Source organism: Antechinus flavipes, chromosome 1 (assembly GCF_016432865.1).
Source record: "Antechinus flavipes isolate AdamAnt ecotype Samford, QLD, Australia chromosome 1, AdamAnt_v2, whole genome shotgun sequence".
Taxonomy (NCBI): Eukaryota; Metazoa; Chordata; class Mammalia; order Dasyuromorphia; family Dasyuridae; genus Antechinus; species Antechinus flavipes.
The window spans coordinates 654,734,359-654,761,695 of record NC_067398.1 but is presented as its reverse complement, the minus strand read 5'-3'; the positions used below and the strand labels follow the sequence as shown (position 1 = coordinate 654,761,695).

Genomic DNA, 27,337 nt, shown 5'->3' with positions numbered 1-27,337 from the left:
CTCACCCCCTTCTCTTCTCCATATTAACTATGCACAGTTCTTTCAATTAATGTAAAGAACAGGACATTCACATGTCCTAAGTGAACCATCCTCTTGGTCACCTTCCTTGGACATGTTCCAGTCTGTTAGTCTCTTCCTCTTTTGTGGTACCCAGGACTGGAGATAGCTCTCCAGATACAGCCTGTCCCGATCTGAGACAGAACCTAGTAGTACTCTGGACAATGGAATGATAACAACTCCCGTTTCTAGGGCATTTGATACACATTATCTCATTTGACTCTCACCACTAGTCCCCCGGAGACAGGTGCTATTATTATCCCCATTTTACAGATGAAAAAACAGACTCATGGAAGTTATATGAGCCCAGGCTCACACTGCTAGAGAGTGACAGACCCAAGTCTTCCTGACTCCATCATCAATATTCTAGCCTCTGGTCTCCACTGTCTCTACTACAGCACATGAGATTTTTTTATCTCCATTATGTTAGACTTTAACTAATAGTGAGATTTATACTACATTCAAATGCAAAGATCCACATACAGTCATACCTGTCCTCTGTAATTGTGACTTGTGTGTACCAAGAGTAGGACTTAAGTCCTTTGTTCCTACTAAATTTCCTCTTAGGAGCATATATTCAGAGAAGGAAGATATCTCAGAGGTCATCCAGCACAATTCCCTCATTTTTCAGATGAAGAGGCTTCCCAGAGATGGAAAATTACTTGTCCAGAATCATACAAGTGACTGACGTCAGATCTTTTGGGCTTTGGCTCATCATTCTAGCCAAGATGTTTTAGGATTCTAGAATATTGGAAATATTAAAATAATGCCTGGCATACAGTAGGGACTTAATAACTATTTATTGACTCACTCACTGATCATGAGTCAAGGCTGGAAGAGGCTATTCAGAGCTAGGTTGTAAAGTTCTTGAATTTCATCCTAAGAGATGATGCTTTTTCTTGATGGCTAGTGAAAGGCCAGTTGAATAGCAGGATCACACGTACAGAATAGTTTCCTCTTACAATATTCTGAAAGATAGGCTCCACTGGGGAGAAACTTTAGGGACAAGTCAGTGAAGGGTCCTAAGTGGTCCCAAAGAGGGAAAGAGCTCAGGAATGAAAACAATACAAGAAAGTAGAAGGAAGAGGGATTGTAGGATTTTGTCAACTGAGAAGAAATGAAGATGGATAAAGGCTGAAATATCAATATGAGTCAGGTTTTATGTCTTGAGTCTCTTGGAAGGTTGAGCCACATAAGTGCAAAGGTCCCAGGAGGGGTTGGTTTTGAGGCATGAAAAGTAACTATAGACTTTCTGTCCCGTAGTATATAAATGGTTTTGACTGATTTCAGCATTGTTGCCTGAACGTTGATAAGTATGCCATCTATGCTTTCAAGAGCCCAGTCTTTGATAAAAATATTTAAGAATCCAAAGCCCAGGCCAGGTCCCTGGGGCCCTCCACTATAGATCTCTCTCTAGATGGACCTCAGTGCATCAGTCATCACTTTTTGAGCCCCGTCATTCAATAATTTCAGAAACCTCTTTATCTAGCCTACATCGTGTCCTAAAGGATTTTCATGAGAGAGATTGCTAAAAGCTTGCAGAAATCTAGATAGACTTATATACATCAATCAGTCAACCAACCAGTATTTAAGTATTCACTGTTGCACCAGTGCAGTACGTATAAAAGTAAAACAGATTCTCTCTGAAGGAGCTTAGATTATGTTGTGGCGATACACACAGATATAAGGAGAGAAGATAAATGCAAAAGAAATGTGATTTAGGGATGAAGGAATACCCGGGGAAATTGAGAAAGGCCTCCCGAAAAAATTCATAGAGAGCTGAGACCCGAAGAGAGACAAGGGATTCTAAGAGTTGGGGAGGAAAAGGGAAATCATAGTACTAGAGACAGCTAGTATATCGAGGCTCTGAAGTGGGAGCTACAGTCACTGTGTGTGATGGGCAGTGATTTGTAATCAACCTAAGAAAAGCTGATCTGGAACCAGATTGTAAAGGGCTTTAGATACCAAAGAGAGGAATGTATATTTTATTCTACAGGAATGGGGAGCCCCTGAGTTTTTTTTGAGCAAGAGAATTAGGGGTGATCCAAACTAAAAAGATCAATTTGTCAGATTTATGAGGTATTGGCGAGAGGAGATTGAATGTAAAGAGACCTTACATTCAGTAAATAATCGTACTAGTTTAGGTGAGAAGAAATGAGGTCCTGAAATATCATGGCAGCCATATAAGTAAAGAGAAGGAGAGAGGTGAGAAATGCTAAGAAGCCTGACACAAGATTTAGCAATTAATTGGCTATGTGAAGCCCGAGTAAAAATGATTGTGAGTGACATTTATGAAATGAAGCATAGTAATGCCCTTTTTTTTGGAGGGGAGATTTTAGGTGGAGGGGCTTAAGGGAAAATAGGACGGTTTAGACATGTTGAGTTTGAGATGCCTGTGGGACATTGAGGTAGAGATGTTGATGTCACTCTCCATTTTAATCATTCAAATAACACTGTCAAAAAAAGAAAAGCTTTTAGACTGCCCTTCGAGAACCCATTCTTGGCTTTTAGTGACTGCTACTTTCCATTGTAAGTACTCACAAACCGCCTCTGTAATCATTCCAGAATACTGTCAGGAATCAATGTTAAGCTTAGATAGATCTTGAGTCTGAAAACGCTTCACTTCTTGCCTTGTTGAAAATCAGGACATTTGCCTCTCTCTAGTCCAATACATTTCCTACTCTCCATTGTTTTTGGGTTTAAAAAAAATACTTAATTGTTAGATCTTTTGGTTTTACATTACCTTCATTTTCAAATAAGTTCTTCCTCCCGCTCCTCCTCAGGAACCCATCTCTCTTAACAAAGAATTAAAAAGATGAGTAGGGGGAAGGCAGGTCAGAAACACCAGTGTAGTCTGACAGTATATACAATATTCCATTCTAAAATAGTTCTCTACCTTGGCCAAAAAAAAGAGTTTTATTTTCTCTGCTCCTTTCTGGGATCAACCTTGTTCATTTCAATGAAAGAACCCAAAGGGTTTTTGTTGTTGTTGTTCTTTCCATTTACATTGTTATAGTCATTTTGTATATTGTTTTCCTGGTTCTGCTGACTTGTTAGATGTCTTCCCAGGCTTCTCTGAATTCTTCCTGTTCTTTCTTTCTTGTGTGGCAGCAATATTTCATTACATCTAATCACTATATGTTTAGTCCTTTCCCAGCCGATGGGTATCACTTTGTTTCCAATTCTTTGCTACCACAAAAAAAAAAAATAATGTCATTAATATTTTGCTTTACATAGAATCTTTCTTACTGTCTTTAGTATCCTTGAAGGGCAGATTTCCTGCAAATTCTGCATGACTTTTCAGAGATCCCTAACAAATACTCATCACTCAGACTCTTCAGTTCCTTCGGTACCTTGATTTTCTGATCTTTTTTTCGCAATAGCATTTTTTTCTGAATACTTATAATTCATATTCCAAAGTTTTCTCCTTTCCTTCCTTACTTTTCTTCTCCTGAAGAGCTAAGGAATCTGATATAGGTTAAACATGGCAATCCTTTTAAGTATATTTCCATATTTGTTGTGTTCTGCACTGATTCCTTTAAGTCCATTAAATAGACTTAGCACATGAGCCAGGGTAGAGCAGTGGAGTGAAAGTTGGAGTCAGGAAGATTGGAATTCCAATCCTGACTCAAGACATTTACCAACCATTACATTTCTCAGCTTCAGTTTCCTCACGTGTAAAATGGGGATAATAATAGCAATAGTAATAACAATAATGATGATGATGATGATAGTGAGGCTCAAATGAGATAATATATGTAAAACACTTTTCAAACCTTCAAGAATTCTATAAATGCTACTTAATATCATACATTAATGACTAGAGCTCAGCTGAGGATGGCTACAGGCTTACCTTACCATGGTCCTCTCTGTCCGGATTTAGTCTAGCCTCAGTTAAAAGACAATTCTCTTTGGAGAAAAAGGAAACAAAATAAGAGTTAAATAGCTTTTCAGTTTATCTGTTGCCCCTTCTTAGTGTCTCCCTCATTGTGAAAAAAGGGCTCCCATCTTTGATTTTTTCTTTTCCCTTCAACCTGGCTTTTAAAGCTTCATATAGCAGCTGGTCTTCAAAAAATCAATGCTGTGTTTTCAACTCTGAAAATTGTGATTTTCCCCCAAAGGAATTAGAATAGGCAATGGGGAAAGAAATCGTCATTTTTAATGGAAATTTTTACTATTGTATTTTGTTTTTGCATCACCTGCATTTCTAATGCTATCAGTCTTCTTCATCTCTCTCCCAGAGAGCCATCCCTTACAAGATCTTATAAGAAAATAATAATAATAAAGACCAAAGCGGGGTGGGGGGGGACACAATTGAACAAAACTAATCAACACGTCGACTTAGGCCATCTCCTGCAGTTGTTCCACCCTTGTGGGGTAGGTGTATTCTTCTCTGGGGCCAAGCTTGGTCAGCTATAATTTCACAGAATTGAATTTTGTGGATTTTGTTGTTGTGGTGGTTGTTCTTTCTGTCCATGTTGTTATTATGGTCTTTGTGTCCACTGTTTTCCTCATTTAGCTCTGCTTCCTCCAGGTTTGCTTCTCTTTCCTGCTCACATCCCTTTGCATCATCTCATTTGTCTTCCCACATTTCTCCCTATTCATCATATCCGTAATTTCTTACAGTTCAGTAACATCTCATTATGTCCACACAACGGAATTTGTTTAGTCCCCTCCCAGTCAATGGGCATCTACTTTCTTTTCATGTTTTTTTCTGCATAAGGCTTTGGAGAGCAGGGATTTTTTGGTTTTTGTCCTTGCATCCCTAGCACCCAACACAATGCACGGAGCACACAGTAGGTGCTTTGGAAATGTTTTATGGTTGGATTGACTGACACACAAAAAAGTGTCACTAATTTCTGTACTCTTGAAGAATTGGAAATCAAGTAGATGTCCATGGATTGGGGGAGTGAATGTGGGATGTGGATGTAAGGGAATATTTCTGTGCTGTGAGAAAAAGATGGATACAGAAAAGCAGGGGCAGACTTAATGGATGGATGCAAAACAAAGTAAGCAGAAACAGGGAAAAAAGATACACGCAATGACCACAGCAGTGTAAATGGAGAAAACAACAGAACAACTAACCCTGAATATTATGAAATTTTAATGACCAGGTTTGGCTCAAAAGAAGAGATATAAAAACCATCTCCCCTCTGTTCATTATATAGTGGGGAGGAGGGGGGGATATGGGTGTGGCCACTGTATATAATGTCAGACTTTTCCCGGATGTATTGATTAGTTTTGCTGAACTGCTCTCTTCCCCCATCTTTTGCATTCTTTTTTTTTTTTTTTTTATAAAGGCTGGCTCTCTGGGAGGTGGAGGGGGGCAGGAGAGAAGAGATCAACTGGGAAATGTAGGAAATGTAAAAATATCAATAAAATTTACTTTAAAAAAGAAAAACTTTTTATCATTGATTTCCTAAGACTATTTTTATAGGACCTGCCACTCTTTGAAACTCATTCTCTGTTACCTAACCTTGCTTTCAACTTCTGTACATGTATTTAAAAGATCTCAAGTGGTTCTCTGTGTATTCCCAAGTGGGGTTCTTTTTTGAGATGTAATATGGCTTTGTGCAAAGGACACTGGATTCAGTGAGAAATCTCACAGAGTTGTGGGTAAAGTGCTTTGCAGACCTCAAAGCCCTGTAGAAATGTGAGCTATTTATTTACATTTTTTTATTTTTTGACAATTTCCCCTTTTCTTCCTCACCAGAACCCACCTGTGTCCTGGGGTTTAAGGGCATCAGAGTTCCCCCCCTTGTCTCTCCCTCCCTCTTTGGCACATCACAGGGTAGGGGGCTGTCAGAGCCCCTCCCCCCACAGGGCTCCTCACCCACTCCCCCTCCTGCACAGGTGTGTCTAGGGGCGTGGGCTTCATCCGGTTTGACAAGAGGATTGAGGCAGAAGAGGCCATCAAGGGCCTGAATGGGCAGAAGCCGCTAGGCGCCAGTGAGCCCATCACTGTCAAGTTCGCCAACAACCCCAGCCAGAAGACGGGCCAGGCCCTGCTCACACACCTTTACCAGTCCTCCGCGCGGCGGTATGCAGGACCCCTGCACCACCAGACACAGAGGTTCAGGTGAGATACCTGGGGCCAGGACCCCCACCCTGTTCTCACCCCCCATCATCAAAGCCTACCCCCGTGCAAGAGCCGGGCTCCGCCTCCGCACAGCAGGCCCGGTTCTTACAGAGAGCCCCCCCCCCCGCCCCGTGCGCGCCCCCCGCCCTCTGCAGCCCCCCCCCCCCCCCGCCCTGTGCGCGCCCCCCCGCCCTCTGCAGCCCCCCAGCCCCGTGCGCGCCCCCCCGCCCCGTGCAGCCCCCCCGCCCCGTGCGCGCCCCCCCCGCCCTGTGCAGCCCCCCCGCCCCGTGCGCGCCCCCCCGCCCTCTGCAGCCCCCCCGCCCCGTGCGCGCCCCCCCCCCCCGCCCTGTGCAGCCCCCCCCGCCCCGTGCGCGCCCCCCCCCCCCATGATCTCCGCCCTGGCCCAGGCTAGCTGCTCAGTGAGGAAGGAAACCAGGCAGGGAGGGGAGACGTCCTAGATCCCGGACACAAGGGCGCCCAGACTCAGGCCGGGCCATGTGAGCTTCCGTGCCAGGCGGTGCCCCGGCTGGGGGGGGGGGAGCGCTGAGGACAACCCTCTGAGCCGCCCGCGTTGGTCTGTGAGTCCTGGGGCCTTCCCCCCTCAGACAGCCCCATGCACCTTGCGTCTGTGTCCCCCACCTGGGATATGCTTTACCTCCCCGACCCCGAATTTGGCCACTGACCTTCCTCCCTCCCTCCCACAGGCTGGACAATTTGCTTAACATGGCCTATGGCGTAAAGAGGTAACTGGCTCCCCCAGGGCCCCTCCTTTCCGATCCCCCCTCCCCCAACCTGGGGACCCCCTGATCTCTTTCCGTTTCCCTTACCTCCATGCAGCAAGCTCACCCCCTTCCTGGGTGCAGGGGCTCCCTGTGTCTGTCCTCCCAGCTTTCTCATGGACTCCGAGCCCCTCTTCCCTCTCCCAGCTCTCCCCCCCATCCCTAGCACCCAGCTCCCGTCTCCGTGCTGTTAGCAGCTCCTAGCCCCATCCAGGTCCCCCCCCCCAGCCCCAGCTGCACCTGGCCCCTCCTCCCCTCACCCCATCTCCCCTCCGGCCCCCAGGCCCCTTTTCCATCTTGCCTTCTCTGGCCCCTCCCCGTTCCCCAGCACTTCTTTCTCCCATCTGGACCTGGTGCCCCCGCCTCTGCCCGTCCTGTCTGCCTCGGCTGGTTTTCTGGTTCCCGGTTTCCCATCCCTGCCTCCCCCTCCCCCCCAGTGCCTTCTGGTTCCCGGTCCCATCTTCCCGCCGCCCCGTTTCCCCGTTCGCGCCCCTCCCCCGCAGCCCCGCCCCCTCCCCGCTGCCCCCAGCCTCGTGGTCGGGCTGGCTCCCGGCCCCCCCGGCCGGACACCCGCGTTACACCCAGAGTAGTCCCCTGTCGCTCATCGCCAGGTTTTCGCCCATCACCATCGACGGCATGAGCAGCCTGGCGGGGGTGAGCCTGTCCGGGGGCGCGTCGGGCGCGGGCTGGTGCATCTTCGTCTACAACCTGTCCCCGGAGGCGGACGAGAGCGTCCTGTGGCAGCTGTTCGGGCCCTTCGGGGCCGTGACCAACGTCAAGGTCATCCGCGACTTCACCACCAATAAGTGCAAAGGCTTCGGCTTCGTGACCATGACCAACTACGACGAGGCGGCCATGGCCATCGCCAGCCTCAACGGCTACCGCCTGGGCGACCGCATCCTGCAGGTGTCCTTCAAGACCAGCAAGCAGCACAAGGCGTGAGCGCCGGTGGGTGGGCCGGTGGGCCAGGCGGGCTGGGCGGGGCGGGACGGGCCGGGGCGGCAGACAGGCCGGGGTGCGAGTGGGGGGGCAGGGCCGAGAATCGGAGCCGGGCCAGGCTGGGGAGGTGGGGGGCGGGGGCGACTGGCCAGACTCACAGATGGACGGGCGGACGTCTGAACAGACCCCGCCCCCACCCCCACGGAGAAGGAAGCAGCCACCCAAACTTAGGTCGCCCTCCCGACTCCCCCTTCCCGACCCTTAACCCACCCCAGCAGCAGCCCTTGGACCCACCAGTGTTAGCCCTGGCCCCACCAGTGTGTTCCTACGGGAACATCCCTCCCCTTCCCCCCTCCCCCGCTCCCCCACCTGGCCCCCCTGCTCCTCTGCTCCCCTCCCCCCCTCCCTTGCAGCGTGACAGATGTCGACTGACAGACAGGAGGACACGCTGCAGCCACTGCTGCTAGGGGCGGGGCGGGGGCTGGGGGGCGCCAGAACCTCCCTCTCCGGCCCGGAAACCGGAAGGTGGAAAGAATGGCCCCCTCCCCTCTCTGCCCCATAACCTCCCGGGGACTAGGGAGCGGGATTAGGTTTGGAGCGGGGAAGGTGCTGGCCTTAGAGAGGGGCTGGGGGTGGGGATGGGCCCCTCCTGAACCCCCCCTTTTTTCTTGCCCTCCCCCCAGATACTGGCTCACTCGCTCACTCTCTCTCGATCTTCCCGAGCACTGAGCTCTTGGGTTTCAGTCATTCTGAAAGTTTTTTTTTCTCTTTTATTTTGGCAAAACAAAAACCGAAGACGCAAAAACCTGGTGGTTTAGCCGAGGCTGGGGAGTCAGAGGAAGTGGGGGTTCAGGGCCCCCCATCATCCTGGGCAGATTCTGCCTGGGACCCCTGCCCTTCCAGGCCCCAGGACCAGGAGGGGTGAGGGAGGCAAAGGAACAGGTTTAAAAATCCCCAAAAAAAGAGACCTTGAGAAGGGGGCCTGGCCCCAGGAGATGGTGGGAGGAGGGTGGGGGGGAGAAGCTGAAAACAGAAACACAATGGAAAAAAAGGGGAAAAAAAAAGAAAACTCTATTTTTGTAAAAAGGGAAAAAGACCTTGTGGAGAATTTTTACTGGGGATTCTTGAACTTGACAAAAAAAAAAAAAGACAAAAAGACAAAAAAAAAAAAAGAGAGGCTTTTTGGCAGGTGAGGCTGATGGGGCTGAGGTTGGGGCCTGGAGGGGGAGGGGAGGGGCTCTCCAAGGGCACCCTGGGAGTGTCATACAGGACACACACACACACGCACGCACACACACAGGATCACAATTATATCACACACACTGGAGGGGCCATCAGTCACACAGGATCTCTCACACACACACACACTGTCAGAGACACCTCCACCACACATACACGCAGACACACACATGACCACACAGACACTCCCTCTCTGGTCACCTCCCTTTCTAGAAACTGCCTCAAGGTTCCCTTCAAGGGAGCCCCATAATGGAAGGACTTAACATACTAGCTCAGAACTAACCTTGGGGCCAGACCAGGGACCAGAGGGACACTCAGCCTCCCTGGGCTTAGCCCCGAGGGGCCAAAGGTCCACGCTCCCCAGCCCCAGCCATCTCCTCCTCCCCTTGTGTCAGCGTGGGGCTCCCCCGGCCTTAGGTCGGAGCGCAGAGCTGGGCGGCCTCCCAGCTCCTCCTGGTTCGGGGGCCCAAGCCAGGCCCCGGTAACTTCCGGCCGGGACCCGGTGCTGGGGCTCGTTCTGGGGAGCCCGAGAGAGCGGGGCGTGGGGGGGTCAGGGGCTCCTTGTTCTTCCTCTGCCACTACCCCTCTTTCCCTAGAACTAGTGGGGCCGGGGCCAGTGCCAAGAGGGGCGCAGAGCCGGATCTCAGCCCTAGTCAGGGTCAGGGCTGTGGGAGCAGCGACCATACTGTTTGGGAAGAACGTTGTCCCTCCCCTAACCAGTGGGAGTCAGGATGGGAGGGAGCTCATCCCCCAAACCCTGTGGTCCCAAAGGCATAGGGTCAGTGCCGGCCACTCCCCTCAGCTACACAGTCCTGGTCTCCCAGACACCACTCTTCCATCCCTATTCCCCGCATTGTGGGGCTGGGCCACAGGAGACCTGCCTCTCTCTCTGGGAGGCAGGCGGTGAGACTGTCCCCCAGACCTCGGGCAGCCAACACCCCTCCCCATCCCCTAGTGGACAAGCCCTGGCCCTGGTGCTGTGGGGGCCTGAGCCGGCCCCACCCTCCCATCCAAACCCACCTTCTGGGAACAATACAAAGAGGGAAGTAGACACACCTGACCTCTTCTACCCCCTGACACACTCTCACCTAGGTCCCTCCCAAACCTCTCCTTGGTTCAGGGGAACTGAGGCAGCCCCCAGGCCCAGGCCCTGACCCTGGCCCATCCCACCCCTCAGCGATCCCCATTCCCCGATCCCCTCCATCCCACCTTCTCCCCTCCCCCCTTCCATCCCGTCTGGAATGTGCATTTATAGTTTCTGTTTTTTCGTTTCAATAAAAGCGAAGACCGTGGCCTGGCCCTGGCCCCCTTGGTCCGCGGGCTCCGCTCTCCCCAGCTGGGGCAGCCCAGCTCAGCCTCAGTTCAGTGAGACACCATTCACCCAAGTCAGCTTCTTCCTTGTTTCCCGTTAGGCGTTAGTTTGGGGCCTGGACCCCCTCCCTGCGCTCCCTCCGTCCTGTGCTCCCCCCGTGTTCGTAGGTGTCTGTGGAGCTTCTGCTGCGAGAAAAAAAAACAACAAAAAAAAAACAACAAAAAACAATAAAACAAAAAAAAAAAAAACAAAAAAAAAAGTGAACAACAACAAACAAAAAACCTATAAAAATGAGAGAGAGAAACTGGCACCAATAACTCTTACTACACCTTTTTGCAGAATTTAGCTTCTTGTAGTTTTAACTTATTGTTAACTTAACTATTTATTATTATTCCGGCCGCGTGAGGACATTTGTGTATATTTCTGTTCCTTCATCCTATCCGCAAGTTAAAGGACAGATTTTTTTAATTTGCTGAGAAGTGGTTTATGCCTAATTTATTTATCCAAGGGAACAAAAGTGTTGTTGGACGAGAATTATTCTGAGTCACTGGAGAGAGCGGCTGGCGGGGCCCAGTGCCCAGGCCGGCCCGGGCGGGCGGCGGGCGGGCGGCAGGATCCGGGCGGTTGTTCGGTGGGGTTTTTCGATGTGCTCTATGATTTTGCTCTTGTCTTGTTGGGTACTTTTTTCAGTCCTCATTCTATTAGCTGGTGAAGACTTAAGCTTGTTGTTTATCTACACGGATCTATTTATTCTTGTGAATTTTCTAACCCCACCCTCCTTCTCCCCAGACCCAGAACAGGGTGGACCCTGAGGGAAGGAGGGATAGGAGAGGCCCCCCCTACCCCCCCCAGGCCCAGCCCCAGCCCCAGGAGTACCCCCCCTTGGCCCTTTGCTCTTCCCTCCTCTCTCCCCCTGTTTCTTGGGGCCTTTCCCCCTCTGCCCTTGACACGTGTGAGCACGTATGTGCACACGTGTGTGCAGCGTGTCCTGAGGCTTCTCGGAGCAATAAGGGCGGGCTGGGGGCTTGGGGGGGGGGAACAGTGGGGGCCCTGAGGGCCGGGCTCTGCTGAGCAGGAGAGAGAGGTGCCCCCTCCCCGCTCCCCCCTCCCCCAAACTCCCACTCCCCAGGCAGAGCCCCCTCCCCCCAGCCTGGCTCTCCCCATCCCTTCCCCACCCACACAGCTTGGGATATTTTTTTCTAAAACTAAACTAAACTCAGCCAGGCTCCCATGACCAGACCCCCTCCTTCCCCCAGAATGGCTGGGGCTCCCCAGAGGGGAGGGGAGGGGGCCCCCGGTCTTCCACATCCTTGGAGGGGGCTGGCAGGCAGGAGGGGGCTCTGCCCACTCCTCCTCACTTCATCCTGTTATTTATTCGGATGGTTTCAAATCATGACAGAGTAAATGTTGGAGGATCAAAAAAAAACTGTAAAAAGAAAAAAAAAACACTTTGCGTTGAGTTTAGACTATTTATTATGGGATTACAGGCCTGACGCTGTAACAGACTTTTACATGGAATCGTTGGATTATTTGTACTTTTCATGCCAGAAAATAAAAGTTCAGAATCTTATGGGTTTGGGGTATTTGTGTGTGTGTCTGTGTGTAAATGCACGCATGTGAAAAGATTGAACATGGCAGTATTAGTACTTGAATCTACGTGAGAGCAAGCTATCAGTCTGCTTCCATTTGTATGCATGAGATTGAGCATATATGTTGTGTGTGTGTGTGTGCGTGCGCACATTTAAGAACTTGCCTTTTTCTACATTTTGAGGTTAATGCGCTTCATTAGAAGGGGATCAAAGTCCCAATCCCACCTCAGACACTCAGGCTGTTTGTGAACAAGACACACTGCATTTCTTCAAACCTGGAATGGGGGATAGAATATTTGCACTCTCTCCTGCCCGGGGTGTGAGGGGACGCCATTCTCAGTGGTGGGCGGATGGCAGTGAGACTCTGGGGGAAGACGGTTGAGGGGATTGAAATAACAGCCAGCATTTCTATAGCAAGGTTGCAACAAAGCATATTATAAAGGTCCTGTTACTACTATCCCCATTTTACAGAGGAGGAAATCAGGACTAAGAAAGCCTAAAAGTGATTTGCCAAGTCTAAGGCAGGATCTGAATTTAGGCCACAATTCACTGCTGCCTAGCAGGGCAACTTCTGTCTGCAATGGGGGGGCCCAGGACCCCTCTCCCCTCTCTGCCCCAGCCCCTCGTTCTCCAGCAGTGAGAATAAGGAGTCAACTTCCAGCTGTGGGGAAGGATCTGAGTTTATTGTGTCAAGGTCACAGTAAGGTTAGACTCTCCCACCCACACAGGTCTTGCTCATTTGGCTACATGGCCAGCAGTACCGCCTAGGCCGGGAGCAAGGCCAGGGTGAGAGGGTATCAAGTCACCCATCAATGGGTGGAGCTGCCGATCTGGAAGGGGGATCTGGTAGGCGAAGTGTCCCAGTCACTTAAGCAGCTGGACCAGAGGGAATGGGGCAGGACTCTCTGATCCAAAGCAGCCTCGTGGCCTTTAAGGGGATGCACACACAGAGACTCTCTTCATCAAGACAATGAACCTTCTAAGGAGGGAGATTCAGGGCCAGAGCCCTTTGCACTGGACCCCAAGGAGCCATGGTGGACAAGAGCACATAGCCTGGGGCACATTAGGAGGGAAATGTGTGTGCAAGTGCTGGAGGTATCCACTTTTCCCCTGAGATTCTGCAAGAAAGAATGGGAAAAGGTGATTACTAGAGACTGGTCCCACACCCCAAGCCCTGGAGGCAGGTATCCCAAGCTGGGCCAGAAAAGACAAGGCTTGGGGGAAGATGAAGCTCTCGGCCCAGGGGTTAGTGTGAACAGAGGAATTTAGTCTCCTTCCAGGATGGCATGGGTAGGAATGATGAGCAGACTGGCTCCAATGCGGGGGAGGAGGGAGAGTGAGAAGGGAAGGGTCCTGCCCCCATGGCCATACCTAGGAGGCTTAGAGCTCATCATGGTCAGGATCCCCAGGAGTCTCTGGAGGCGGCTCCTGGCAGGCCGCTGGGGTCACCAGCTCCATCAGATATTCGCATCGGCTTGGCTCTGTGGCACTTGTGATTACAGTTTCCTTCCCACATACCAGCTTCACCTGAGAGAGACAAGGGATGTCAGTGGGGTTGGGACATATGTGCGTCCACTGCAACTCCAGCTCCTTCACCATCCAACCCCACACTTTCCCCCCCCAACTCCCCAGCCCAACCCCCAGGTGGTCCTCACCTTGGTAGAGCGGTTGGGGCCTTGCCAGCAACCTGTCCCATGCTCATAATGCATGATTCGGAATTTCTCCTCCTCTGATGCATCCCAGGACCCCCATGTGCTACAGGGAGAGAAGGCAGGCTGAGATTCAGGGGTACAGGGGTAAGAGAAGGGGAGGCTGAAAAAGGGAGGACACTCACCCCAAGTTGGTCTCAGAACCACCATGGTTAGGTTTCTGGGTGACTCGGTTGAAGGGACACAGTCTATAAATATACCTGCACAGGTAGAAAGGGGCATAAGTGACCCGGGATGAGGGGTATGAGGGCCTGCCAAATACAAGGCTGAGTCGCCTGTGGTATCCCAGTGGCCATCCTATTCTTCATGGGAGAGCCAGCTCCACAGAGTAAGCCCTAGGCCCATCCCCTTCTTCCTGAGGTATGTGGGAAAAGGGGTTGGTATCTGTAGACATCCTCACTTTCAACCCCTCTTGGGGAGTAGAGCTCACCTCCTGGAGGTTGTTTCCCCAAACGCCACCCCCAGGATCTGGGTGCTCACGCACACAGGCACGTTCCCCCCTTGGGGTTTTACTCCCAACCCCAGGATCTGAGACGAGATATAAATAGCCAGAATGGTGTGTCAGCAGGAAAGGGAAGGCCCTGTCTGTCCCCTGCTCTCCCTCCCTCTTCCCTACCAAAGCCAGGGAGGGCCTACATTCAAAATCTACGTTCAGGGTCATTCTGACCCCTCCCATGAGGCTGGGCCCCAGGCTTCTGTTGCCCTCCCCGCCCTCATGGGCCCTGTGAGACCCCTCGAGTCCCTCCTCCTGGACCCCCCTCCTTTTTCAACGCAGTACAAAGCTGCCAGTCCCAGGTACTTACTCATTGGTGGACAGCTCATAGCACTGTCCAAACAGGTAAGAAAACTCCCCGCTGGGACCCAAGTCCAATGCCATCTCTTGTTCTAGGTTCCTACAGTGGGAGAGTAGGCAGGATGGGTCGGCGGGTGCCTAATCGTCTCCCCACCTTGGGTCAGGGAGCCTTCCTGAGGCCTAAGGATCATCAGCGAGACCCAGAGGGAAGAGGCCAGGTTCGTGTCAGAGCCAGGGTTTAGATCCTGGCCCCGCTGCACCTCACAGGATCCTGGCCAAGTCTATTTCCTAGTCCGGTAAAAAACTCCTTCCTTCCCAGCTCTCACATTCCAAGGGCCCAAAGTTCTTTTCTGCTGTTTTCAGAGCCCTGCAAATCCTAAAATCTAGAGTTACACAGGACTTGGGCCTCTGGGTCCCCTGATCCTCCCCAATGGCCTGGGTTCTAATCTAGCCACTGTCTTGCCCTCCCCCCAGCCCCAGTTGTGACTCAGGAAGCCCCAGGGAGCCACCATTTTTTTCCTATCATCAGGGACAGGACTTCTTACCGAAGTCATCTCTGTAGCTCCTTGTAACCAAGGCTACCCTCAATTATTGGAACCCTGGGGCCCTACAGAAGGTGGTGACAGGGCTTGGGTTCTCCTCACCTTCACCCCCCTCCCAGAGCAACTCAGCTAAGCCGAGGGCCTTCGTTAATGCCTTGTCTCAATGCACCAGAGAGCAGCCTTTAAGCTCCTCCCCAGCATCCTATGGAGCCTATCTGGGTGTCTCTGCTCCCTCCCCTCCCCAGCTCTTGGGGCCTGATCACTGCTCCACAAAGGTCCTGAGCCAGTGAAGCTAGGAAACCCTCCCTCCTCTTCCTGAAGGATAAGACCAAATTTCCCCTTCTATAACAGGGGACTGCTGTTTCCCACTCACTGTGCTTCCCAGAGGCTAGTTTGGTGAAAGGGTGGAATGCCCCATGGAAAGGAAGAGGAAAGAATGGATACCAGAAGGGCAAAGTTCCAGGACAAAGACACCAAGCTACTTGTCAAGCCTAGGGATAATAGAAGAGGCCCTCCTTTGTCCACGCCTTCCAAATGAAGATATGGAGGGGATCAAAAGGCCCAAGTGATCACTGCCCCTCTAGGACTAGAGATCAGTGATCACTCCTGGATATCATCTGTACCACGACTGCATGTATCTGCACCTCAAGTCCTAACAGTCACTGTCTCCTTTCCCCTGGTGCAAAGTCCCAGGTTCTGCCCACCGCAGGGTACTTAATGCTAGTGCTGGCAGCAAAGGAGTCTGTTCCTTTTCTGTCTCAGGCCTGGGAACAGGAAGGATCTAGGGAGGCAAGCTCAATCTTCTAAAGAGGTTTGGGGGAGGAGCATTAGAAGGGCAGGCTTAAGGCTTCACTCAAGGCATTTCTAAGGAGTTCCTCCCCCCCCCCCCCCCCCCCCCCACCTCCAATGCTTGAGTAGGACCCACCTCCCTTCCGAGCCCTGGCCAGAGAGCTACCTGATGGACTCTTCCATCTCTGTCAATGACTTTTCTGCTTCTTCAAAATGGTCCCGAGCTTCCTGGGCCGCTGGAAGGCACAAAACACCCATATAATGGGATGGGGGTATGTCAGATTATCTCCCCTCTCACCCCTCCCGCCCCCCTCAGTATCTCAGGGGAGGCAATCATAGGCCTGGAAAGCCCTTAAAGCGCATCTGTGAACAAATCAGCAAGCTGAGAAAATTTTTTACTTTTCTACCCTATTGTTAGCTCGGGGGGTTATACAACAGGAGGCAGCCAGCCAGATGTGGCCCTTTGGTGTCCACACTCCATATTTTAGGCCTGGTTGCAGAACTGGGACCTGAACATGGGTCCCAGAACTCAAAACCCAAGGCTTTCTTCTATCCCAACACAGCAGTGCAAAGGAGCACTGAAATACAGGACAGAGGCTCAAAGCAATTGGAGCCTCAGAACAGGACTTGCTCACTCCCCATCACTGGGGATCCCTTCCCCAACACTGCAGTTGTCTTCTGGGTCCCCCAAGGTACTGACACCAAGTAATAAGGCAGAACCACCCAGGGCCATCAGACTGGGAGGTTTCTTGCCTAACTCCCAGGGGTCATAATACAGTCATTCAGTACAGAAAAGTCAGCACTTCCCACCCCAATCCTGATAAAGTTGTCCTCTCCCCGGGCCCCAGGCTCCCTCCAGCAGGACAGGGCCCCATCTCAGGCAAAAGGCCTCAACACTCAGAGCTCCAGGGAGGAGAGAACTGTGTCAAAGTTGTGCCTCTCCTGCTAGGCCCCTATCTCTGAGTTTCTCCCCCCCATCATGAATGCCCTTCCTCTTCCCTTCCCAAGAATCATCTTCCTCACACTCTCAGGACCTCCAACTACACATTTATTCAATGGGAAGCCACTCCCATCTAAGGGACCACATGCAAGAATGATGGGGTCCTGGAGCCACCCAAGGACATTGTGGACGGCAGGTTCCACTCACCGCCCTACGCACACATCACAGGACACCTGCACACACACAGACCTCTATGCTCACTCGCACACGCCCACAAGCTCCCCCCTTGGGAACCCTCGAGTGACGCTGCTCAGAGGCGGCTCAACTAAAAGCCGGCTCCTTCCCAGGGCCCTGGGCACCACAGCCTCCACTACCATCTGAGCTGTCAGAAATGCTCCGCCTGAAGGTCTTTCTTCTAAGCTCCAGGAGAGTAGGGCAAGCTTGGCAAAACCCTCCCCCTCCCCCCAGGGAGTGTCAGTTTAGGCCTCTGCAGCAGAGGCAGCAAGGATGCTCAGACGCACCCCCTCAAATGCCCCAGCTCCAGCTGGCACTCAGAGCATAGATGGAAATCAGCCTGGGTGAGGAGCCCCAAGTCGGGTGGGCCCATGCCACTGCCCAGGGCAGTTTAGGACCTGGGCTTCAGCCAATCCTGGCTTCTCAGCAGGAGGCCTAGAAAATTCTCTGCCTTGCTCACTGCAGGCTCCCTGGGGGGCTCTGCTGGCTCCTCCCTCACCCACCAATAGAGCCAGAGTGCCTGGTAAAGACTCACAAACAACCCCGGGGCCCTTGGGGAAGCAGCGAAGGGGAACAAGGGACACCAAAGTCCCACCCCTAAGGGGCTCCCCAATACATTCAGGGTCAGGCCCAACCCCCTTGGGCTGTCCCTAGTTCCGCCCCTAGGCTGTGCTGGGCACATCACAGAACTGCCCTGACATCGGTGCAGGCAGAAGCAGTGTTCTCAACGCAGATAGTGGAGGCCTGGGGATAACCTGCTGTGGGAGACGGGAAGAGGGGCCTCCCATCCTTCCCTGAGTCTTGGAGACTGGCCTGGCCCCGAATCATCTCGTGTATCTGCACCAGCACCACCTGCACTCACTGCCCCCAACCCATTGTAGGCTCTCCTATCTCGGGCCATGACTCACGGGCAGCTTCCGGCTCAAAGCCTGGGGAGACAGAGCAGGCAGCAGGTGCAGGGCAGGCAGAAGGGCAGCAACTAGGAACCCCCCCCCCCCATCCTATACTATGCACTTTGCCTCCTGTGTCTCTCTAGGGGACTCCAAGTCGGCTAGAACAACATCCTCATCATAAGGGCACTGAGTTGTCTCAGGTCACAGAGCTACTCAGTAGCAGAGAAAGCTAGAATCAGGGGCTAAGCAACACCCAAGTCCGATGGGGGGGCCCTCACACCCTGAGTGTGGTGCTGGCGGTCCCCTTCTGAAAGCCGTAGGCACCGTTGGGGGCCTGGGAGCAATGCCAGCACTTTGAGAAAATAAGATCTCAACATCTTAGCTACAGGTAACAGGGGAGTGTGAACCAGCAAGGGCCCCAAGGCAAGGCCTGGCTGCCTCCAGCCTGGTAGGAGGCCCTGGACAGACAAATAACCATTCCTGCCTTCTGAGTTCCTGGATCGATTTCACCTGGGACTCTACATAAGGAAAATGTATTTCTCACCCCGAGGGTGGATGTGCATGGTCTTGGTTCCAGAGTCCATGGTGCAGTACTACCTAACAGCTAGATGATGCTCTCCATGGTACTCCTTTGCCAGTCCCCTACTGACTCTTCCCCTTCTCCACCTCCCTCAGCTTATACATGAAACCAGAACCTTCCAAGAAAGCCCCTTCCTCATTTCCCACTCTCCCCAGAAGGATCAAAGTTACCACCCAGCCATATTCGGAAAGGGTGGCAACAATCCTAGTCATGTCAGCTCATATATGTGCCAGCCAAATCAAGACCCAGGCAATCATTCAGAGGTGCCTTTCTTCACTCCCACTTGTCAGGTACTCTCGGGCACTCATCACCTCATGTTTTCTAGTGCAGAGTTTTGGACCAAGGGCCCGAAGCCTTGTTTCTAGTGGAACCTTTGTCACGAATTCTCTGTATAAGCTACTTCCTCTATGAACCTTCTTGCCATCTGTAAAATGGGTAGGACAGGACATGGTGGCTGCTAAGATCCTTCTTACCTCCCTGAAATCCTGTTTTAAAGTTCTCGGCTCAGATATCTCCTAACACCAGGATTTTCATCTTTCCAAGAACACCTTTTATTTTATTACCCCTTTCTCAAAAACGTCTTCACCCTCTGGCTTGAGACTCATTCCTGCTGCTCGAGCACAGCTTTTCTGTTTCTTGGCCTCTGACAACACCGTCCCTTTCTGCCAAATCCTCTAATGGTACTCCTTTAGTCCCATTCCCCAGGAAACTCCCAGCAATTCCCCCCCTCTTTTGAGCTCCTCCAGGCCTGCCTATCACATCCACTCCCTAGACCCGGAGCAGGCACCAACACCTGCAATGTGAGTTAACTTTTCCAGTGGGAATGGAAGTAGAACATAGCTTCCTGGGAGGAGAGCCCATTCCTGGTATGGACACAAGATTTGTATGCAGAGGAATGGTCAGTATTTTCTAGACAAACACTAAGTGGAGTCCACAGGAAATCCCCGAGATGCTAGACAAGGCCCCCTCAGGAAGAGGGGGTAGACCATGAGCCACGCATTAGCCAAAGGCCACTGGATGTAATCTCTGATTGGCAAAGTACCCCAAGCTGAGTCTGCTCCAAATGTTCCCCTTCCCTGAAGCCCTCCCCACATACCGTCAATGTAGGCCTGGGTTCTCTCATCATACGGGGGCATCTTGTCCTTCACCTCCTCATCCACCTTGACTGACTGTGGGGGCAAGGGCTCCTGGGGGAGGTGACAGACAAGGTGAACCCAAGTCCCTGGCTCCCTGCCCAGGCGCCCCTGGTCTTGCCACATGGGCTCTGCCTGACCTCATATCTTTCTCCCCAGAGAGCCTTTGCATCCACTGCAGGGGCTGCTAGTGCCCAGACCCTGAGCCCAAACAAAGGCTGATCCAGGCTGGGCTGGGCAGAGGGAGAGAGCAGGCAGAGCCAACCAAGAGATTCCTCCTAGCACCAGGAAGCAGCATCCCTTTTAAGCCATTCCCCTGGGCCCTGGAGAAGAGACATTCCTGCCTTTCCCCTGTATCCAGCTGTAGTCAGCCTGAGCAGCTTCAGTGACTGCCATTTCTTAATGGGCTTCCAGGAAGCCAGCCAGAGCCTGCCTCCACCTCCCTTCCCCCTAAGATCCTCAGAAACCAGGCTTGCTTCCACTTAGCCCCACCTTATCCTCTTCAGGGCTCTCCTCTTCTTCATCCTCTTCATCCTCCTCTGTTTCTTCATCCAATCCAGGACTTTCATCTTCATCCTCTACTGGGGAAGGCTCTTCTGGGACCTCTAGTATCTCCTCTGCCGGGGCCTCAGCCAGAGGTGGCACAGTGGGCAGGGACTAGCAAGCATCAAGTCGAAATGCATGGAGGACAGAGGCAATGCCTTCTCTTTCCCACTGCCAGGTCTGGAGACCACTGATCCCTCCCTCCTTTTCTATCCCAAGACACACACCTGGTGATTTGTGTGCCCTTAGGCCCAGATCCTGCCCTCATTTCCTTGCTTTTTTGATTAAGAAAGTCCCTAAGCCAAGGAAAGACCCTGAGGAATCAGGGGGAGGGGGAGGTTGCTGAATCACCAGAGAGGGGAGGGAGTGTGGCTCTTGCCAGATGAGGGCCCACCTGGGGGAGGGGCAGGCAGGGACTGCCACTGTGACCACAAGCTAGGGCAGTGAGTGGGGAGGAAGAAGGGTGGCAGCTGCCTTGTTAAGCAGGAATGGCAGCATCTGCTGCTGTCGGGCCCAGCTGGTTGGGATGGATGGGCTCCAGGGAACGAAATCTTAGCCCCGCTCTGCCTCCTTTCCTGCCTCCCGGGGCTGGCGGATCCTTTGTGAGGTCACAGAGTCCCTTGGGGTCTGGCTCAGCCTGGCCACACATGCTGCTGTCTCCCTCTGCTGGCTGGAGTCCATCCTACACCCCGCCCCCACACCTCCTGGACCCTTTGGCCGTCTGGCCCAGGCTACTAACCTCCTGCCTGTACTTATCCTTGATGGCCGCCCACAGGCCTTCTTGAAAGCTGATGGCATCCACCTGCAAGGCCTCTCCCAGCAGAGCCTGGGGCAGAGAACAAGAGCAAGGCCTTCTAGGTGCTGAGGCTGCACAGGCTTTCCTCACAAGCCGCCCTCAAGTGCTGTCACCCCCATTTTACTGAAGAGAAAACGGGCTGAGAGGGCCCATTACTCAATCAAGGTCCCACAGTTAGGACCATCTAGAATTGGAACTTCCCTGACAGCAGGGGCCTGGAGTGAAGAGGGCACCCTCCCTCATTGCCTTCCAGAACCCTTTGGGGACTCTCATCTATGCCAGGGAGCCAGGCAATGGGAAGACAAGAGGTCTAGGCTTAGGGAAGTGAAGCTGAAGCCCCCCACCCCCACCACAGAACGAGGACTTCCTCCCTGAACTGGCACTGCCGCCTGCTGGCAGTGCCTACCTGGGGGAGCTCCCTCGCCCTGTGGCTTCACTGAGGGAAGGAGAAGGCTCCCTCCACTGCCCACCACCAGCTGGGAAAGTGTGTGTCACGTCCCGAACACAGGGCTCCCACCTGAGCCCCATCATTACCAAGTTTTGCACTGCTCCCTTAGGCCCAGCCATAAGAGGGAGGGGAGACATGCATCTCAGCCTCCACCACCCCCACCCCCAATCCTCAGGTCTTTAAGGGAAGACAACACGGAGTCAGGAAGCCAGGGGTGCCACTGCTCCAAGACACACAGGCCTCTGGGCCACAGATGGGGCAAAGTCTCAAACTTTGCTCTCCCAGCCTCTCTGGGCCCTTGCTTGCCCTGGCTGAGGGCGAGGTGCACCTGCTGGAGGACTAGCTAGTGGGATGAGGATCCCATTACCTGGGCTTCGGCCTCTGACAAAGCCCCGTCACCATCTGGGTCCAGTTCGGGATGAGTCTGGAGTTCAGCCACTGAAATCCTAGAGAAAGAAGACAAGGAAGTGGGATCCTGGTGGCACTTAGTGTGTTGAGGGGGAGGGGTGCAGAGCCAGCTGGCAAAGGCCGATAAGCCACCTCCCCAAGCCAAGACCCTCTACCCAGAATTAGAACTTATCATTTCTTCCTCAATCCCAGGGCACCTTAGTTCAAATCCTGCTTTAGACAGCTATAGACCCTGGGCAAATCAATTAACCTCACTGGGCCTCAAAGATTCCCTCATCTGTAAAATGACCAAACTGGACTGTGACCTCTAACGTCTCTTTCCAATTCGAAATCTCTGGTCCTGTTATTATTTTTGATCCAGGGAGAATAGAGTATAGAGAATATGCTACTTCTCAAGCCCATACCAAAACTACCTTTCTTTCTGGTCTTCAGCCAATAGTTTGGCATTAACATTCACTATGTGGGAGGACAGTCAACTTCAAGGCTAAGGCTGAGCTTCTTAAACAGTGGCTTATGACACCCCCCTCCCCATGGGATCTCATATCTGAATGTAGAGGGATCACCAAATTATGGTTATCACTAAATGTCTGAACGTACTACTGTTTAATTACTATTTCTTACATACCTGGGATCATGTAAGAATTTCTTGAGAGAAAAGATGTCAAGAGTATGGAAAAAGTTTAAGAAACTCTGAGCCAAGGCATCTCCAATCTCAGGCCTGTTTACCTGAGGAACTTCAGGCTAGAAGTCCCACCTCCCTAAGTCAGGGGGAGACAGTGATCTGAGGGTGAACCTGCAAATTGCTCTTCCTGTGCAAGAGCTGGGAGTTTGCCGCAGGAAGGAGGCTCCAGGAAGCAGCACCCGCCATAGCCCACAGCACTCACACTCCATCGGTGTTGTCATCCAGCTCCTGGAAAGCACTGGCAGCCTGTTCCTGGTCCCGGGCAGCCCTGGCTGCTGCCTGCTGCTCTGTTCACAAACAACTGGCTTCATTACTCTATTACTCTGGCAGGGCACTGGGGCTGTTCCCAAAGCCAAGAGGAATGGAGAGGTAAGGGGGCACTCCTCTTCCCATCTCTCTTCCCCCTAGACCCTGGTCCTCTTTGTCTCTGCCTGGAAAGTTGTTTTCTAACCAATTCCATCCCTCCAGGTTCACCTTCTGCCCATGATCCTACTCCTTCCCTGACTCCCCCAGCTCCACTCCCATTCTCAGTCCTTAATGTGGCTAACAATTCCCAGAATAAACGCTATCTTGTTTCATGCTGGGAGGGAGGGAACAGGGGATGATGTTAGGAATGGTTACCTTCCCACAGCTTCTGGTGCCGTTCCTTGAATTCCTTCTCAGGCTTCTCAGCCTCCTCCTTCACTGCTCTCAGCATTGCTACTTGCTCCTCAAGGGCCTTCTTCGACTCTTGTAAACCAAGAAGCTTGCTCTGGTTGTATGAGAGAGAAAATATTGCAGTGAAGCCATGCTGGCCAGGGACAAAGTCCCCATGACTGGCTCCCTCTCATTCAAACAGCTTGCAGATGCAGCTGAGAAAACCCCCATGCAATCCTAAATGCAGACTTAAAATGGACTTTAGGCATCCTTTGAGGCAATCCCTTCATTCTACCACAGAAGAGAACAGAAAAATCAGACCCAGCCATTTGGCTTCAAGTAAATTCTATTACAAGCTGATAATTATCTAAGTTCTCTGGCCCCTAGTAATCTCATTCTCTCCAGCTCCAGAACTGGAACTCCCTAGCAGCTACCCCAGGTCAGCAGGGCAAAGGTCAAAAAACCAACCCTGTTACACGAAAGATGTCCCTGTTCGCATGTCCACACCCCACATTGGCAGGGCAATCATTGGATCCAAGGAGAAAAGAAGTCTGTTACGTCTTTAGTAAAGAATCAGATGGAGGGCAGAGTTACCAAATGAATGGGGCAAAGGGATAGACATTCAACTGAGCAAAGGGATTTCAATTCATTCAACAAAGGCAAGAGAGGAATTGAGGAACCTTTTCTTTTGTTTCAGCCATAATTCTATTTGCTTTGCTCTGGAACAAATCTTGGGGCCAAGTAAAGGGGAGAGAGGTCCAAGAGGGAGAACAGGACCTTCTTAGAAATCACACAAACAGGAGACCCTATAGTTTTCAACAGAGAGAGAATCCTTAATCCCTTCCCCTCTAATTTTAGGCTCCTGATGCAATCAGGGACCACCAGAATCAGCTGAAATAGGCCTTGGAAATATTTCTTCCAACTCTTTCACTTCATAGGTGAGGAATGATGCGCAGAGATACCAAAGGATTTACCCACAAGCACACAGAAAGGAAGGAGTAGCCCTGGGACTCAGGAGTCAACTTTAAGCCCTGGCCTTTTTCCACATGGGGCAGTCCCCAGGAGCAGGCTAGGAACACTGCGCTGCCTCACCCGCTTCTCCTCCTGGCCCCTCTTCCCTTCTTCAATCAAGATCTTCTTGAGCCGGAAGCCTTCACGGGCAACTTCTGCCATCTGTTCCAGAGTCTCCTTCTCCTTCCGGCCCATTTCCCTAAGTGGACAGCCAAAGTAGATGGGGAGGAAGCAGAGAGAGCTTTCCAATGGCTCTGCACGGCGGGTGGGTTCCAGCCAGGCTTTAAGAAACCCCAATCATGGGGAGAGAATGGAGAGCATGCCAGTTCTGGTTTATTTCTGGGTGTGTGTGCCTGAGAACCCAAGTACACTCTCAAGGCTGGGATTGGGGGCCTGCACCTATAAGGGACAAGGGAGCTATTCCTGCAGCCACATACCTGCATGTGTTCTCACAGACGATGCCGCTGTTATACTCATCTGTGGCATCGCAGCAATCTGAGGGAGGGGAGCAGAGTGCCAGTGAGGCTGACCTGGTCCCTGGATGCCTGCCCTCACCCTGCCCCCTCCCTAGCCCAGCTTTAAAAGGAATCCTACCACAGATGCCATCATTGACACGACTGGAGGGAATATAATGGGGCTTATAGCCAGCATTGGTACAGTGGAAGCGTCCTTCTGGGCAGGCAGCAGTCCCTGATAGTCATGGAGAAAGGGAGAAGTTATTACTACATCTCACTGAAATAAGATGATCCAAGATGGAAAATGAAGCAATGTGCTGAGGCACAGGCCAAAAGATGGAAAAACAAAGGGAAACAGGTACAAAGAAAAACACATGGGGGGACACACTGAGTTGCAAATATAGACACAGAAGAGAAAGAAATACAGACATAGCTAAAACAAAGGGATGGAGAGGCAAGAATGGAGATCAACAATAAAATCCTTTTATTTGACTTTTAACACCTTTTATAACTTGGCTCTATTCCAATCTTCTTACACTGACCAGACTCATTCTCAGCAATCCAGGTTCAATGGTTTCCTTCCTACCTCTCTACTTCCCAATTTCCAGGCATTTTCACTGGTTGTCTCCTGTACCTGGAATTCTCTTCATCCTCATCTCTACCTCCTTCATTCCTTTAACAAGAAATCTTAACAAGATTTAGTATCTTCCATCTGAGATTATTTCCAATATACCTTGCATATATCTTGCCTGTTCACAGTATTTTTTGTTTTGTCTTGAGGACAGAGAATTTTTTTTTTTTTGTTTTTGCCTTCTTTGTATCTGTAATATCTTCAGCTTGGCTCACGTAGAAGACACTTAATAAATCCTTGTTGAATTGAAAAAGAGACCAAAACTGACAAACCCAGAAAGACACACAGATAAATGTCAGACATAGCCACAAGGATCTACAGAGAAAAATGAAGACCTATGGAAAGATGGACATGGGCAGTTCCAAAGAAACAGAAAGATGGGTGGACAAACTGACAGAGATACACATGGCTAGATCCAGATAGGCAGATGCAGATTAAGAAACAAGATGCACACAGATGGACTGACTGCAATGAACAGGTGAACACAAAAATAAAAAGGTGGTCAGATCTTCACAAACATACAGAAAAATAGGAACAGGAAAACAGTTGGACAAACACATGAATGATCAGACATACTGAGGCAGATGGATGGATTCAAATAGAAAGATTCACAAAGATAGGCATATCTGTAAAGATGCAGAGATAAATAGATGGCAAATGGACAGATCAATACATACAAAAGGGAAAAATGAAGATGTTGAGATAAATGGATGGGCACAGAGAAATAAAAATACATCATATATGCAGATGGAGAAACAGACAGAGGGACAAAAAGAGAGATAGAGTCCCAGTCATGTGGACAGCCTGGACCACACATAGATAATCAAGAGAGAAACAAAAAAAAGTAAGATTAAGGAGAGCTCCTCTCTCTGCTGATATATAGCCATTTCCCTTCCACCTGAAGAGATAGTTGGGCGCACTCAGGGAACACTCTTTTTGCCCCTCCTCCTATGGGTCCCTCATTCCCACCTGGTTCATCTGAGCCATCTTGACAATCACAGTAGTCATCATTTACTTGATCAAAAGGGATAGTGGAGGACCCATCCAGGCAAGTGAAAGGCTTAGTTTTGTCATAGAAATGATGATCTGAAGAGAGTAAAAAAAAAAAAAAAAATACTTTTAGCTTCCCACCCACATCAGATCAGTGGACTCAATAAAGTTCAATTGACTACAAACGGCCTCCAACAGTCTCCCCTGGACTAATGCATAACATTAGATACAGACCACAAATACGAAAACAGAGGTTGCTTCCTCAAGCATATTATTCTTCCCCAGCCCCCAACCCAAGAATGGGAAATTTAGACAACGGCCAACCGAAAGCCAGGTTTCGTTCCCACTCCAGCCCCCAGTTCCACTGACTTTAGGAGACTGGAGGGTCCAGGGTAGCTCCTCCTAACCGGCCTCTTGCAAGGGACTCACTAGTAAGGGAGACACCCCGAGGCCTTTTGACTTCAACAGCAGCTGTGGCAGTGCTTAGTAGCAGCAGCAAAGGAGGCAGAAACATTGTACCGGGCACAGGAAGCAGCAGCAACTCTTAGGGCAAGAGGAAAAACACAAGGGGGAAGGTGAGGGCCCACGGAAAGGAATGCCTGTTCTTACCTTTCCAACTACAATTGCAGACAATCAATTACAAAGCAGACAATCAATGATCTCAAGCTAATTGCAGGAACTTATCCGCCTCCTAGGCAATGGGGCCCAGCGGGAGCTCCTCCCCCCCTCAGCCAATGGAAGACCCCATCACCTCCCCCCCCCCCCCAGTCACGGAAAGTCCGTCGCCCTCCTCCCAGTCAATGGGAGTCCCACATCACTCCCTCTCAGCCAATGGGAGTCCCAACCTCTCAGCCAATGTAGACCCCTTACCACAAATGCAGGCCCTCATCAGCCTCCCACCCACCCATCCAGCCGGTGGACCTACGCGGGGCCGGAGCCAAAAGTCACTTTCCTCCGCCCCTGCTCACCAGCACACGCCCGATCAGGCGCCAGCCAGGAACAGGAAACGGAAGTAAGGAACACCAGAAGTTCCGGCTTGCTGCCCAATCCCGGATGCCCGGAAGAGGGGCGGCAGCGAGCACTCTGGCAGCCATGTTGAGAGTGGCGGAAATGAATCTCAAGCTCTAGCA

At 51.4% G+C, this 27,337-nt stretch overlaps 2 protein-coding genes across 9 annotated transcripts in view; one reads left to right on the top strand and one right to left on the bottom strand.

The window, feature by feature from the left end:
- ELAVL3 (ELAV like RNA binding protein 3) overlaps positions 1-15,951 on the top strand; it is a 24,538-nt gene extending 8,587 nt beyond the window's left edge. For 2 of the 6 annotated variants that reach the window (XM_051971591.1, XM_051971592.1), the window contains exons 5-8: positions 5,911-6,136; positions 6,841-6,879; positions 7,506-7,863; positions 14,593-15,951. In XM_051971591.1, coding sequence (XP_051827551.1) covers positions 5,911-6,136; positions 6,841-6,879; positions 7,506-7,857 — 617 coding nt within the window. In that variant the 3' untranslated portion in view covers positions 7,858-7,863; positions 14,593-15,951. The remainder of the gene's footprint in view (positions 1-5,910; positions 6,137-6,840; positions 6,880-7,505; positions 7,864-14,592) is intronic. The other 4 variants (XR_007949528.1, XM_051971590.1, XM_051971588.1 and 1 more) reach the window with 4 other exon arrangements.
- Positions 11,861-27,283, bottom strand: PRKCSH (protein kinase C substrate 80K-H). 3 transcript variants are annotated; one of them, XM_051971587.1, is made up of 18 exons: positions 27,176-27,283; positions 26,637-26,750; positions 26,187-26,303; positions 24,726-24,821; positions 24,569-24,626; positions 24,213-24,330; positions 23,106-23,235; positions 22,687-22,771; positions 21,762-21,840; positions 20,890-20,976; positions 20,100-20,264; positions 19,571-19,661; positions 15,994-16,063; positions 14,507-14,596; positions 13,829-13,903; positions 13,650-13,749; positions 13,366-13,521; positions 11,861-13,112 (listed from the first exon to the last, which is right to left on the bottom strand). In XM_051971587.1, exons 2-17 carry the CDS (start codon positions 26,719-26,721, stop codon positions 13,375-13,377), a joined length of 1,593 nt encoding a protein of 530 aa, XP_051827547.1. In that variant the 5' UTR covers positions 26,722-26,750; positions 27,176-27,283; the 3' UTR covers positions 11,861-13,112; positions 13,366-13,374. The 3 variants fall into 3 exon arrangements, with proteins under 3 accessions (XP_051827547.1, XP_051827546.1, XP_051827545.1); XM_051971586.1 differs by having other exon boundaries at positions 27,133-27,260; XM_051971585.1 differs by lacking the exon at positions 27,176-27,283 and adding an exon at positions 27,078-27,111.
- Between the last annotated feature and the right edge of the window lie 54 nt (positions 27,284-27,337).